At 31.5% G+C, this 16,741-nt stretch overlaps 1 protein-coding gene across 1 annotated transcript in view; it reads left to right on the forward strand.

Moving 5' to 3' along the window:
* Positions 1-13,860, forward strand: part of LOC127699994 (kinesin-like protein KIF16B) — a 42,554-nt gene extending 28,694 nt beyond the window's left edge. The window contains exons 30-36 of the mRNA XM_052203413.1: positions 577-759; positions 1,642-1,690; positions 4,649-4,696; positions 6,163-6,285; positions 6,600-6,689; positions 11,156-11,236; positions 12,673-13,860. Coding sequence (XP_052059373.1) covers positions 577-759; positions 1,642-1,690; positions 4,649-4,696; positions 6,163-6,285; positions 6,600-6,689; positions 11,156-11,236; positions 12,673-12,828 — 730 coding nt within the window. The 3' untranslated portion in view covers positions 12,829-13,860. The remainder of the gene's footprint in view (positions 1-576; positions 760-1,641; positions 1,691-4,648; positions 4,697-6,162; positions 6,286-6,599; positions 6,690-11,155; positions 11,237-12,672) is intronic.
* The last annotated feature ends 2,881 nt before the right edge of the window (positions 13,861-16,741 follow it).

The following is a 16,741-nucleotide window of genomic DNA, read 5'->3' on the forward strand; positions in this document are numbered from 1 at the left end:
TAATGTTATGCTTACATGATACTTTTATTAAACCTTTATCTTAAGGTGGTACCCAACACCTTGACTAATATTAATTTGGCTCGTTTAATTTTCATAAAATTTTGACAAAATGTTTACTTTGACCCTTTGACAAAAATATAAAAATTTCAAAAAATTTGAACCAACCACTTTATCAGAAAAATTTCATTGGTTATATAGCAGTTTGACAAACACTAATTTTGATCATTGAGAAGCTTAATATTTCCTTAACAATACAACGTAATTAAAACGTTTAGTTGATTTTTACAGAGTTATCTCCCTGTAGTGTTAGGTACCACCTTAAATACTCTTTAACATAATTTCAATCAAGGTCAGTAAAGAAGGCCACACATCTCAGTGTGTGCACTCTTGTACTTTCGGTGTTTTTAGAAATCGTAGTTTTGTGTTCAGAATTGACCAAACAACTACACCATCATTAGTCTTGTTCATTTATTATTTAATGAAAATGACATATTTTGTTTAGAGCACATTAACTTTCCCATTCTCAGAAAGTTTTAAAAAGGTTGCCAAGGTAAACTTCTGCATTTTTTTTTTCAGAATTAATACTTTGGTAGAACAAGAAGTAAAAAGGAGAATGTTTGAAGAAAAAATTCTGAGGGAAAACTTTAGGAAAAAAGAAAAGGAAAAAGAAAGGATAGACAGAGCTGCTGAAATTCAGAAAATTAAAGACATGCATAATAGAGAAATAAAACAGCTTAAAGACAAATATGAAATCCCCAGGTAAACCTATTGTCATATGTCTTGTAGATGTGTAATAATAAAATTGAGAATGGAAATGGGGAATGTGTCAAAGAGACAACAACCCGACCATAGAGCAGACAACAGCTGAAGGCCACCAATGGGTCTTCAATGCAGCGAGAAACTCCTGCACCCGCACCCGGAGGCATGTTTTCCAATTACCTCAAAAAGTATATTTGGACAACAGTAAATATAAAGTGTGCTGTTCGATTCAAGTATCTAAAATAATCCTAAACCTTTAAAAATGTTTTGCAGCAGCATGGACCTGTGATGTGACATCATTTACGATAATGCTGACAGCATTTACATCCAAGAAAACACACAAATAAAATTTTGAGAGCGAAAAAAAAAATGTGTTTGAAAATCATTTTAATAGACAATTTAAAATGAATAAATATTTATGACTTGGAGAAAGTTAAATGTATACAGAACTTTTTTATTTCTCTTGTTTGTTCAGAAATATCTATAAAAAAAAACCAAACAGGTACATGTTATTTTAGTTACTTAGAATTTATATGATTGTAAATTATTCAAATGTAAACTGGCTTAAAGTTATATAAAAATACTCAATGTAGAGTTATCAAATACATAACATGCTATATAGACAGTGATACTGGATTAATGGTTATGAAGATGCATGAAATAAATCACTAACTGGCAGGTAAATTAGTTTTTCCTCTGAAAGTGAATATAGATAGTTTCTAATAAAGAATAGCAAATGAGCCTCTACAGTATACAAGCCAGTGTCTTATTTAACTTCTTCAGTGGCATCTGAAAAAAATATTTGAAAGGCTGTAGTCTATGTCAATTTTCTTTTATTGTAAAAAATTCTCCAATTAATAAGTTTTCTGCTTTTAATTGTAGCACTTCTTCGAAAAGTTTGATGCCATCAAAGTCCAACCCTTATGTAACAGTAAGTATTTTATTGTATTTAAAAAAAAAAATTTTAATCTGAATATGTTAATATCCAATAATGGAAATTATAGTACACTACAGCAGTAAAACAAAACAAATGTTTAAAAGTGCTTTAAATGCTTAATCCTGTATCTTTTTTTGCTAGATTATGACATCACTGAATGCAATTTTTCACAAATGTTTTGTCTTATTTCGAAGAAGCAGAAAAAGCAAGACTAAGGCATGCTGTTTCTGGCTGCAGTGTCAAGAATGTATTATTTTGTTGATAAGTTCAGTTTATGGGGAACCACGAGTGGTAGGTCAATAATATTTTGTATGCAGTTGTATTATCATTTGCACATCTAATTTCCATGGAGATTATTTGGCCTTGTTGCCATAGTCATGGTCTATTGACTTTGAAACCTTTGCTTAGTTTACATGTATTAGTTTGTGATTATGTCAGTTTAAGGGGGAACCATTAGTGGTAGGTCAATGATATTTGGTATGCAGATGTAAAAGCATATGCACATCTCTTTTCCATGGAGATTATTTGGCTCTGCCCCCTCAGTTGTGGGCTATTGCCTTCCAATGTTTTGCATAGCTAATACATGAATAAATATTGCCATTTTAATTTCAACATTTGCATTATACTATCAAAATTTCAAAAAGGCAATACATTTATCTCTATGTCAACAGTTTATTACTTTAAATGAATAATATGATGGGTGCAGTGAATCAAGAACTACTTACCATTCCCAAGCAACTGAGTTCAACCCAAGTTTGGTGTTATGCTGCTCTATCTTTGGTTATCTGTTTTAACAAGGAATTATTTGAATCTGGAATAGTTTTGAATTCTAGAAAATTGATAAGAAAGGTCTGATGAAAACTTACTCAATTTAGGAGGGTTTGCATGCATGGCTGAGGGGGTTAGTTAGTTCATACTGAATTATCAGTGAAAGTAAAATTAACCTTAGCCATTGGTGCATGGCTAACCCTATTTAATTGGGTTAGATTTCATCAAACATTTCTTATCAATTTTCCAGGATTCAAAATTATTTCAGATTCAAATAATTCCTTGTTTTTAGTGTTTTCTGAACTGTTGTTTGCCTTTTGGATTTTTATACGACCAGCAAAAACAATTTTGTGGTCGTATATTGGTATGACGTTGGTGTCGTAATCGTCGTCGTCGTCCGGTGTCTGGCGTCGTCCGAAGACACATTAGTTTTCGCACTCTAACTTTAGTTTAAGTGAATGGATCTCAATGAAATTTTACCATAAGGTTCAATACCACAAAAGCAAGGTGGGGATTGATTTTGGGGGTTATGGTACCAACAGTTAAGGAATTAGGGGCCAAAAAGGGGCAAAAAATAAGCATTTTTGTAACTTCCAGACATAACTTGTGTGTAAGTGTATGGATCTCTCTGACATTGTACCACAAGGTTCCATATCACAAAGGGAATGCTGGGATTGATTTTGGGGGTAATTGCCTCCAAATTTTAGGAATTAGGGGCCAAAAAGGGGCAAAAAACAAGCATTTTTCTAGTTTTATGACAATAACTTGTGTGTAAGTCTATGGATCTCTCTGACATTGTATCACAAGGTTCCATATCAAAAAGGGAATGCTGGGATTGATGTTGGGGGTAATTGCCTCCAAATTTTAGGAATTAGGGGCCAAAAAGGGGCAAAAAATTAGCATTTTTCTAGTTTCATGACAATAACTTGTGTGTAAGTGTATGGATCTTTATGAAATTGTACTACAAGGTTCCATTTCACAAAGGGAAAGCTGGAATTGAGTTTGGGGGTACATGTATTTACCCAAAAATGTTTGGAATAAGGGGCCAAAAATAAGCATTTTTCTAGTTTCTAGACAATAACTTGTGTTCAAGTGTATGGATCTCTCTGAAATTGTACTGCAAGGTATCATACCACAAAGGGAAGGCTGGGATTGATTTTGGGGGTAATTCCCTCAAAATTTTAGTAATTAGGGGCCATAAAAGGGCAAAAAAACAAGTATTTTCTAGTTTCAGGACAATAACTTGTGTGTAAGTGTATGGATCTTTATGAAATTGTACTGCAAGGTTTCATATCACAAAGGGAAAGCTGGGTTTGAGTTTGGGGGTAATTGCCCTAAACGTTTAGGAATTTGGGGCCAAAAAGGGGCCAAAAAACAAGCATTTTTCTAGTTTCCAGACAATAACTTGTGTTCAAGTGTATGGATCTCTCTGAAATTGTACTGCAAGGTACCATACCACAAAGGGAAGGCTGGGATTAAGTTTGGGGGTGATGAGTCATAAGGAGGTTCAAAAAATAGGGGGGGGATTTTTTTCCCCTTTTTTTTCTTTAAAATTTTCCATTTTAAATTGGTTATTTCTGATTTATGAAAGCAAATAATAATGATATGGTTTGAATAGGTAAATTAAAATTTTTTAAGTTCTTAGAACACTTTCATTCTGTGTCAGAAACCTATGCTGTGTCAAATATTTAATTACAATCCAAATTCAGTGCTGTATCAAGCTTGAATGTTGTGTCCATATGCATACTTGCCCCAACTGTTCAGGGTTCGACCTCTGCGGTCGTATCAAGCTGCGCCCCAGCGGAGCATTTTATTTTCTGATGGACAAGGTGTTTTGTTTTTCTTTGACTTCGTTTGCCCATTGGTATCTTTTCCCCTTTAAAAAAAGTTTGACTTTCAACATAAAAAAAAGTCATAACTATAGTGACATTATCAGCAATAGTTCTGTCCCGGTTACTTTTAGTCATTAAATTTTAGTCTTATATTCACAATCATTTGTAATAATATGATCATGCAAAATTGTTTTATTGTTTAACTTGAATTTAACAAATAAAATATGTTTACACTATATTTAGGATATTGGATATATATTTTTTATAATTTTGCTATCAAAAGATAATGATGGGTCTTCATAATTTCGAAAGCATCAGTAATATGTCCATTTCATGCTTCTATTTATTGTAGTCTCCTGATACTGGAAAGCAATCACAACACAATCTACGAAGCAGATTTGTAAGTGTTCCTAAAAGATTTTTTGTTAATTGGTTTCAATGCTCTTAAAAAAATCAGAAAATGTGATATGGTTGCAAATGAGACAACTCTCTACCAGATACCAAACGATGTAAAAGTTAGCAACTATAGGTCACCGTACAGCCTTCAACAATGATCAAACCCATACCGCAGAGCAAGCTATAAAAGGCCTCGAAATGACTAATGTGTACTTCGTTGGTCATTTAAATTTGTGGTTCACCTTTACCCAATAATAATAAATTCAGTAATTTTAATAGATTATGATATTCAACACAATTTTTACCGAAATATATTTGAAAAAGTGTGTAATTTTAAAAATAACAATTAATAGGAATTGAAATAGAAGAACCTGAATGCAGCTGTTGTCAAATTGGTGGTAATTCTTGAGCATAAGCGTTTACTTATTTGGATTAAATGTATTATAAAATGCTTACTCAATACCGTATTTAGAGATATTGTTTATACTGCAATTTTAATCATTTTTGAAAATTGACTCTACCTAATAAGATATTTATTAAGTGATAGCTTTCCACAACTTTAAATTGTTGAACTATTGGATCTTTAATAATGTTTATTATTTCAGTTTCACTGACAAAATTCAATTTCATTTAGTTAAATAAATCCAGAGACAATTGCTAATTGTTGATGTTGAAGATTATATTTTCTACCTCGAAAAATTGAATATATAAATATGGCAAAAAATTCTAGCAAAAGAACAATTTACTAAATCATATGTCTTTTTTAATGTATTTAATTACATGTTATATGGCTTATTATTTATTTTTCTTCTTCATAGGTACAAATTAATGCATACAAGAACAAGAAAATAATTATTAATATTTGTATACTTGATATATGATAATCAGGCTTTTTATTTTAAACATTGATTGAGAAGATATTTTATTATCCTCTCAGGAGATGTTATGTACAAAATGTAATCCCCATACCTGCAGCAATGACTGGTTTTATGTCCATATTTTGTTTTTATATAAAACCAACAATTCTTGATTCCCAGGTCTGATATGGGTATCAAATTAAAAACTGCAATCTTTGTCAATAAAGTGGTTTTGTCAAAAGTTTAAAGCACTTCAGCATTTCTAATGTGATAACTGCTAATCAGTTTTTGAAAAAAAATTCACTTGCGATTGCGTCTTGTTTGTTTCATGTCAGGAAGTTTTAAAATAAGTCTACTCATAACTCGAGAAAACGTGCCTGGATAGCTAACAGTATTTTATGGCCTTGGTCTAACATATAGGCTACACAAAGAAGTGTTTTTCTCAGCAAATTTTATGGTAATAGGTAATTAGTTAGTTTCATTAGAAAAAGACCCATTAAAGAATTCTAATTATCATTACTAGGAAATCTGAAATAATGAAATTTGCATGTAGGTATATTACATATGGTATTATCAATGAATTACAGTTGTTTTATCATTTATGTTCTTACAGAGTGGGTCAAACATATCATTATCTGGTTCCCAGATGGGAGATATTCCAGCACTGAGTATTACCATACCGGCATACAGGTTACAGGGTTATGGATCTGATGAACATTATGCATATGAAGTACAGGTAAATTGTTATGACAATTCTGAGTAAGGGTTTTATCAGCAAATGTTTTCATATTTAGCCATACATTTGGGGGTTTTAGTTGATTTTAAGCTATTAAAATATTAATCAGTGATTAAATTTTTAATTTGAATGTATACCAGGTTTTTTTTAAATATAAAAAATGGAATTATTCATTACAGCAAAACAAATTGACAAACATGTCAACCAAAAAACCTGTTAAAATGTAAACTGCAAGCATGCTGATACTTATTCTCCAAGAGATTCTGTTTAATGAAACTGTCATGTATTTAGAATAATGAAATTAATATCTACAGATAGCAGTAGGAGATGAGAAGTGGACAATATACAGAAGATACAGTCGATTTAGAGATCTACATCAGGAATGGAAGAAGCATTACTTACAGGTATTTCCTTTCATTTTATTTCTGAGTGTACGTAGTAAGGGTTGTGCAAGTTAATGTCATTTCTTGCCATTAGGCCAGACTTTTTTTTTATCTGTTTAACGAGAAAATTTGTAAAAAATTAGGGTCGAGGGGACGAAATTAAAAAAAAATAAAAGTGCAAAGTTGGTCCAGTCGACACTAAAAATAAAAATAAAACCATTATAAGTGACCTTTTTTTTTTAAGAATTTATCAAAATACAAGAACAATGAAATGAAAACAGACCAGTATATTAACCTTCTATTAATATGAACATAAAAAATATCTTTTGATTCTGTATGTCCTCTAATTTAGATCCATGCATATGCACCAGGCAAATCTATCAACCTCCCTGCATATACACTATATATATGTATATTACCAGTCAGGAACCTCTTAATGTATGTTACATGTTTATACTGTATATACAATTCAATTAAAAAAACTACTCTGTTATCATGTTCATGAAATTAATTATTTTTCATTAAAAAGATATATTCATTTAACCGTTTAGCTTGGAAATAATATAATTATTTTATATTAGTGTAATAGACATGATTGAGCAACATTAACTTATAAATTGAAACAATGCATTAAAAAGGAAATATAAACATTAATCAAAAATATCTAACCAAAAGTACGTTAATGCGTGTGGAATGCGTAATTTTTTTCTTTTGGGATCAATTTTTGTCTGTCAGCAGTGCCATTCATGCGTCCGTAGTCATTATCACAAGAATCCGGATTTCGGTCATAGCGGCTCCGCTTCCAATGAAATCCCTACTCCGATCCGTAGTTCTGCAAAAATATACCCAATAATTTAAATGTCGGAGAAAACTTAACAAAAATAAACGATGTTTGATACGCTTTTTGGAAAGGAATATGACGTTTTTAATGCAATACATGGATTACAAATTTACTTCAGGCTAATTTCATCAAGTTCAAATGAAGTAATAATTTATTTAGCCGAAAGTTAGAATGATTTGATGTACTCTCTTGTGTAACAAGTACCGGCGAAAGTGGTTTTAAACAAATTGTTTTTATGAAAAAACATGCCACCAGCTTGAAAAATCAATGCTAAATTAACCTCTTTTTTGAAGTCATAAACCGTTTATGCCTTTAATTTCTTTACTTTGAAATTGCTGTTTCATCGACTTGGTAAAAATAAATATTACCGATGATGAAAACGGGTATCGTAAACCACAGATTTTATTTTTCTTCTGAGGATTTCGTAACAGTCGGCGGGAAAAATAAAAATAAAAGTAAAAAGCACTTCTTTTATTTTTATTCTGAAATTGGGAAATTGGAGTCGGCGGATCTCGTTAAACAGATAATAAAAAAAGTCTGGCCTTATTTGTTTGTTAATTAATTCAAAGGCCTTTTTTTTTAATCCTTATATTGAGTCTGGTGACCTTGTCACTAGATCAACATGGTCCCTGTTGTGTTTTTTCCTAATTGATTGTTGAGCTGAATTTTTCTTATCGTTTTCCGCTGTCTGTATCACTGTATAAAAGGGTGATATATATACCCTTATTACATTAGGGCTATTACATTAAAATGTATGTGGGAGGGTAGGAAAGGAGATTAATTATTGAATGTGGGTCATGGGTCTTTTTTCATTATGCATCTATTACCATTATGCAAAATTATCTAAAAAATGGTTCTTGGTTGTAGGGATATTTTGAAAGTCCCTTCCTACCCTCCCACATACATTTTAATGGAATAGCCCTTACCACACAATTATGTACAAGATAAGTGTTGAATGAAAACAAAACTGAAATGTGTAACATTTATGGGGGGCAGGGTCAATATACCATAATTTACACACCAGACTGTACTGGTTACCAGTGCACAAATCGGTGCTAGGGGTTGTCTTAAACTTGCAGTGAGGTGATAGTTTTTTTCCTCTGTGTTGAAAGCCTCACTATGACTTAGAGATGAAGAACAGCAATAAAAGCACTGTTCCTTTACTGTTTGTGTTTTTTGCTGTGCATATACTGATTTTGTGTCATGGATGGATACCCCTTATCTTTTCTTTTCTATAGGCAAACATTTATCATATACTTATCACGTTATACTCAGGACAGAAAAAAAATTTGAAGAATCAAGCTCTGCTGAAAACATACTTATAAAAACCAGTGCTTTATACATCTATAATCAGGTTAAACTGAAAATTTCAGAAGCAACAGTTGATATATTGTACTTAATTTAGTTTTATTTATGTTAACTGGAAGTAATGATTATGTTAAAAAATGCTATAAATCCCCCCTAGGAAAAAACGAAATAATCAAATGTCTTCCAGTTTGATAACATTCTATAGAAAGTTGGTCTCGAAAGAGTAGACCTGCAGAAATGAAAAATTATTTCTGGCAAATTTATCATATTTTTAAAAGGCCAAATTTAAACACATAGAATTTAAAGAAATTGATGAACATTTATTTAACTGAAAAAGGTAAGAGATGAATGAAAGGCAGCAACGATACAACACAAGGTAAATGAAAATACACACAGGGCCGTAACTACATTGAGGCAAATGAGGCAAATGCCTCATGTTGAAAATTTCGAGAAAAAAAAATTATAAGTTGACACAAAAGCTTGTCCATATCAAATTGTTTTCACTGCGAGTGTCTTGCAAGAAGCAAGTTCTGTTCACCCTCTGACGTCGTCCCCTGTTTTTCGGTATCCATGTTCCTCATTTATTTCTAGTTTTCAGTGTTGATGGTCTATTGTTTGTCATTATGTGTCTTATCTGTTACCGGGTTTGTCTTTTGTTTGTTTATTGCCCTTCTTTATGACTATTGTCTCAGTGTTGAATTTCATTTGTAAATTTAATTTAGTAATTTTGTTTTAAACTTGATTTTTGTTATATTTAAGGACCTTTTGTCTAATTTTAAAGCCTACTTTAAATGGTAAAAATATTTGAAATTAGCTCTCGCTTTTTTGTTCTGAAGCGGCGTTAAGCGAACACCAATCAATCAATCAATCAATCAATCTTTATGACTAACGCTTCAGTTGTCCAATATTAAGCTGTTTTTGATTCTTCTCGTAACATCTGTATGTTGTAAACGTTCGTTCTCTGCTTTGAGTAGACTTAAGACTTGGGAAAGATCAACGATGACGAGTGAAAGGTTGTGTGGTTTGGCAATGTTGCATGTCCACCGATGTCGAAAAAATGGTTTGAGAAGATTCTATGCTACCGGACATAGAAAAATTTGTTGTTTTTTCATGGAAAATTAAACTTTATATTAAAGAATACAAGACTGGCTCTCTTTTCTGTAAATAAAACTAAAAAGCTGACATGGGTTAAATTAAAGTGAGACAACCAATCTCCCAGAATCAAATCATTTGTAAAGAAAAATCACGTATTGCCATACAACCTTTTACATTGAAGGGCTAAACTTGCATTAAGCCGTGTTCAGGCCCTTAAAAAGAAAATAAAGGGATATGGAGTAAATGTGCAATGGACAAAATCGCACACACTACATAGAATTAATTCGAAAAAGTACAATTTATCAATGAACAGGGTTTTTATTCCTGTTCTTCATCTTGACAGTCGCTTGAGGGTCTTCAACAATGAAAGAATCATTCATACCCTACAACAAGGTCAAGACGGCCCCTAGCGTCGACTTAAGCGGTACTTAAAGTATTGTACTGTGAATAAATTTGAAAGTCCCACAAAAATACACCAAAGTCTAAACACAATACAAGACCAGAATAGACAGACAGATCCGACATTAATCAGCTGGTATAAAATGTAGCAATGAGGTCTAAGAACAGTTTTCCTGATTCTATCCTGAGTGTACCCTTTTATCCCAGTTAGGAACTACATCAAGTTGGAATTGAAATGCGTTATAAAATCTTAATTCACATAGTTAAATAAATGATAATCAGCCCCCTCTTAACTTGATTTGAAAAAAAATAATTGACAGGTATAAAACGTTTTCTGCAAGCCGAAACTCAATTAAAAAAAAAAAAAACAGCAGCCACACACTTAATTATGTGACATACGATTTTTGCTTTATCCTACTTATCGGTCTTTTGATGTTGTCCCTAAAAACTAAGAGTGCTACAATGAATCTATATATTTTGCTTTGAGACCAGAATATTGTTGAAAACATAATTAAAACAAAACTTGCGTTTCTGATTAAGAACGGGTCCGAGAAACGCTCAGAATGCACAATTTTGCGTCATTTTTTCCAGAGCTTCTGGGGTCCTTCAGCGGCCCCCAGACCCCTCGCCAAAACTTTTTTGCCTCACTTTTAAAAGAGGCTAGTTACGGCCCTGACACATCTAATAATAGCCTGATTCTTACAAAAATACCCCTACCTTCCATGTGTTTATATGAAAGAAATACACCCTTTTTTTATAAACATTGTTAGGTTCTTCTGTGTCAAAGGTCAAATCAGTTAGCCAATTGTGTTAAAAAGTTTTTAATTGAGGACCTTTCTTTCAGATTGGAGGCCTTGTTTTTCCACCAAGAAAACTGTTCAGAAAACAAGAGAAAATAGCTATGGATAGACAACAGCAATTAGAGGTATTTTAAATGAAACTCTACTCAACTGTTTCTTTCCATCATTCAAGATTTAATCTAGAGTTTTTTTTATTACAAACAGTGTATGGTTTTTAATATTAAATAACAAGGATACCAGGTATTATTTCTTATGCAGCATAAATACTGCAATCTGAATAGTTAATTACCCCGGTGTAAATAACACCCCACCCTTGTTCACCCCCAGATAAATAAAATTTTGCCAAAAATTTTTAAAAAATAAAATTTTGCCAAAATAAAGAAAAAAAATAAAATAAAATGTCAAAAAAAAAAAATAAAAAATAAAAAATGAATAAATTTGAGGACAAAAATTAAAAAAATTTTTTTTTTTAAATTTTTTTAATTTTTTTCCCCCGAAAATTGGAAAGAACACAAAACAATTCTGAATTTCCCTAAAATAAAGAAAAAAAGTATTTAACAATGCGCAGCAACATCGATGTTGAAAAAATGTTACACTGGAAATTTTTCATTAGCATTTTTCAATTTTACATCCCGGTTTAAAAATGGGTAAAGGAATTGTTCATAAGAAATAAATTTGTTATCTTGGTGTAATCAGGGGTGTACGGATTTTACACCGTTGTTGAAAATTCATACACCGATTTGGCTGCGCCTCAGGGTGTATGAATTTTCAACAACGGTGTCAAATTCTGAACACCCCTGATTACACCAAGATAACTAATAATACCAAAAATATTGGACTTTATAATAGAACACACAAACCACCAACAAACAACTAATAAAAAGTGGTAATGCCAAAACACAAAATTAACACAGCCTGGTGATGAATTATTGCCTGACCAGTTTTGGTCCTTCTCAGATCTTCTTCTGAGGCAGATTGATGGAGTAAAAGTGCCAGGCTATTTATATAGTGTCTTCATAACTATCCGTTATTTGTTACCAGATACATCCATGCAGGATTAAACTAACCATTCATTTAAATATATGGTGAAATTATCATCAGTTATGGTAAACATCATTCGACTGATTTTGTATGTTACAGTAAACATTTAACCTGATGATATAGGTCAGGTAAACGTTTAAACAACATGTGGGCTTCTATTGTGTGCTGATTATAGATAAATACAGATTATAGACAACTTTGTTTTAATTTAAACAATGCCTGTATGAACTCAAATAGCATACATCCTATTTTTATGGTGGCAGAGTAGATTATGAGAACAGCTTACAATTGGAAATTATATACTTGTTCTATCATAAAAATATGATGTTTGTTATTAAATATCACAGAAACATGCCAGAAAACACACTTTTAAGTTATAATGAATATGAGTCAAAATAACTAAGTGTAAAAAAAAATGATTATTTAGTAAGATCAATTCCTTCATGATTAAAGTGTAATGGTTAATTGAACTTCATATTACTTGATGAAAGTAAAATAACAGTCTATTTTTTACTTACAGGTCTATTTAAAGAATGCTCTGACCATTTTAATGAGAACTCCAGATTGTCCTTTGCATCCTTCCAAGAACTTGTACCTCAGTAAACAGATATTATGTGATTTTGACCCCTTCTTTAAAAGAGGAATATTTGAGACATCTAAACACAGTACATCATGATAAAAAAAAAGAGGAAAAATGGTTGCAATCAGCATAATGTTATCAAGGAATCTCAATAACAAATTTAGTTTGAAATCCATAAACTACTTCAACAAGAATGTGAAAAGTAGTATTATTTAAGATCAATGTATACTTATTAGAATTCCAGAATCTCAAAAATATATTTCAAACATTAGATTAGAGGGATTATTATTTAGATACTTTTTTTCAATGTTATATTGAGGGATTTTTTTAGAAATTTTCTAGTGCCATAGGATAAATAACATTAAAAGTGTTATGTAAGATATTTGTGTTCACTAAAAAGGGCTGTGTGATTCATGTATAATTTTGTACATTAAATGTTTTTGTATAAAAAGTTTGTATCCCTTGAGGATGAGATTAGTGATTTTGATATGAAGAGAATTCACAGTTGTATTATGGTATTAGTGCATTGTCACTGTAGCTTTTGTTCTTATTGTTATTTTTTAAATGAAAGATACTCATAGTTTATGAATTAGGAATGAGTAAAGATAGTGCCATATTCATTTGTAAGTCTGCCAAACAAGGATACATTAGAATTGGGCATGAGTAATGATAGTGCTATATTCAATCGTAAGTCTGCAAAAATATTGGTGCAGGTTGAACATTAATTTTATAACGATACTCATAGTTTACAAGGATACATCAGAATTAGGAATGAGTAATCTGATAGTGCTATTATTAATTGTAATTCTGCCAAAATATAGGTGTAGGAAGTTTGATTAAACATCATTTTATGCTTGTATTTATTGTTGTAGGAGGTGATAAAATCTTTTAACGATCTCATATATGTTCATTTAATCTGTATTGTTTATTATATATTATTTTTGTCATGAATATAAAATGATACTTTTGATTACCCCCAGCATAACAGACTTGTTATAAATATTATAATTTATCGAGAGATAATACATTTTGGTTTCCGCATCACATCTATAAGCAGTTAATTTTCTAAATATGTAAAGTTTTGGCTTTTTGTTGCTTTATTGGATATCCTCTACTGATTATATGTAATGCTTTTGAATGAATGGCTGCAGGAGATGACACATTCTGCCTTAAAAACTGGCTTCTTATTTCTAATCTATTTTTCTCACAGTAAAATACAGCAGTGATTTGACTGTTTTCAGTTACTGCTTGGTTCTTCATGAGAGAAATGCAGTAATCATACATCATTGAAAAGACACTCATAAGCTGAACAGTAATGTTAGTTTTTATACCCCCGCCGTAATGGAGGGGGCATTAAGTTTTACCCTTGTCCGTCTGTATGTCCGTATGTCCCAAAATTGGTTTCCGTTCTTTAACTTTAGTTTGCCTCAATCAAATGTTATGAAACTTATACACAATGCTTATTACCACAAAACACAGGTCAAATTTGAATTTTGGTGGCGTCACTTTTACCGTTCTAGAGTTATGCCCCTTTACAAATGGAAAAATTGCTGAAATATTCGTTTCTGTTCTCTTACTTTAGTTTGCCTCAACCAAATGTTATGAAACTTATGCACAATGTTAATTACCACAAAACACAGATCAAGTTCGATTTTTGGTGGCATCACTTTTACTGTTCTAGAGTTATGCCCCTTTACAAATAGAAAAAATGCTGAATATTTTGTTTTAAATCAAGTTCCTGCAATTTGTATTAGGCACATTCCAGCTTTCTAATTTGCTCATTTTTTCCCACTATATTTCAATTGATCATTATTTAATATTTATGACGGTTTTGATTTTTCATATTTATGGATGTAAACTCTTTGAGTGATAGATGCATGTCCATAAGACATTGTATGTTGTGTTCTAGTCTGGTATTGTGTTCATTGCACTTGTTATAGGAATGCATGGTTACTTGTTACATTTTTGTGATAGTCTTTAATGCATATGCACTGTATAAATATTTTTTACAAAATGTATATTTTTATTATAGATCTTCTATTTTTAAGTCCCTTTTACATTGTTTTAATATGAATGAAAATATAAAAATATTTTATCTGTGTAATATACTTAGTACTCATTTGAATGAATCTTACAAAATAACAGTAATTGTTTACTCTCCTTTGTTTTAAACATATAATTCAGTCATAACTGCATTATAATGAAAGCATGTTTTTTTTTGAAACAAAATTGAACTCATTCTCCCTACAACCAATTTAGATATTTTTGACATAACTGAATTATTAAAGTTTGTTCAGTTCAGAAAGAATATTTCTCATCAGAGATTATTTTGACAATACACAACAAAAACATGTCATGTAAGGAGAATACATGACCAAGAAATTTTGACATTCACATTTTTTATGGTTAAAATTATGATAGTTAAAAGTCACATCCACATTGTAAACTGTTTTACTGTGTTGAAATTTAACATTAACTATTTCCTTATTATTTCTTCAATTTCATTTATATAACTGTTTAAATAATTTTTATATCTTCAAATTTTAAAATGGCAATTTGTAAATATATACAGCTTATTTATTAAAAGTTACTACCAACAATAAATTGATGATTGAAACTTGAGAAATGTCTCATTAAAAGCCATAACAGTTGATACCTGTATGATCTTGGAATTGGCCCTATAACTTTTCCTTTTGATGTATATATTTTACAGTGTTTTATTGGATTCTTTTGCTGCAAAGGTTTTCGCTGTAAAACACATAATGTTAACCAGCTATGAATTATAACACCAATTCTGTCCAAAACAGAGTTGTTCAGACACTTTAACTCATTCAACCCCAAGAGATTTCTGGAAAATCAGGCATTTTCGAAAATTTGCAAACATTTGCAAATTATATGCAAATTAGTAGACCCTTAATGCTGTAGCTGATGCTGATCTATTAAACTATGTAATGAGATTTGGTGGGGGATGGGGTGGGAGGTGATATATTTTCTAGTGGGTTTGAACCCACCCCTACTGAAAAATGGTTATTTTCAGTCTATTTTTCTATTACATACGACCTTGAAAGGTGAACATTGACCAAACTGTGTTTCTTTGTCATTCAAGTATTACCTTAAAGTTACAGCAGTCCATCCATACTGACTGGAAGTAAATGTGACTTGAGTGTCTTGCTGGGGAATTATTATTGGCAAGCCAGGTCTGCCTAAATGTCCGTTTTTACAGATTTCTGACAAAACGGTGATCTAGATTTTACAGACCAGATTTCTTTTGGCCATATTATACCTCCTTGTGTTCCTGTACCACCTATGCATGTATTTATGATAATAGTTAATACCTACAGCCCATACCAGTAAGGTAGTGACCATCAAAAGACTCCCACCCTCACCTGATTTTGGCTATTTTTCACAATTTTGAACTCTAAAAAGGCCATTAAAGTTGACATATTTTCATAAACACACATCTGAGAAGAGTTTATGGACCATGAATTGCATGGTTGAAGTCCCTGTTGTCAAGACAGTTCAGCTGGGGCAGTTCTTAAAAAGTATGGAGGGTCATACGGGCCATCAAAGAATGGTGGTCGCCATCACGACTATAGGCGGAATTGGGGGCAAAGGGGTTAATATTATTCTATATTTGAACTCTTAAATGAGTCATTAATATCCTTCCAACACATTTAAAAGTTGTCAGTCATAAGTATGAACTTTCTAGTTATACCACACATGAACTAAGTTTGATCATGCAAGTCAGTGTCTGGTTTAGAATTTGTTTAATGCCTTGAAGGATAGCTGGTTAACATTGTGTGTTTTACACTCACATACATTATGAACATATAGATTACTTGGCAATTTGGTAAAATTTCTTAGCAACTGAACATTTTGATTTGATGATACAAACTGCAATAAAAAGACTGAAACATTTACAGCAATATCATATTAAAATCAGTCAAAATTAAGGGGCCAAAAACTAATGATCTCATTAAGAGTATTCTGTGTGGCTTAATAAACCAGA

Source organism: Mytilus californianus, unplaced genomic scaffold (assembly GCF_021869535.1).
Source record: "Mytilus californianus isolate M0D057914Y unplaced genomic scaffold, xbMytCali1.0.p SCAF_1, whole genome shotgun sequence".
In the NCBI taxonomy this organism is placed as follows: Eukaryota; Metazoa; Mollusca; class Bivalvia; order Mytilida; family Mytilidae; genus Mytilus; species Mytilus californianus.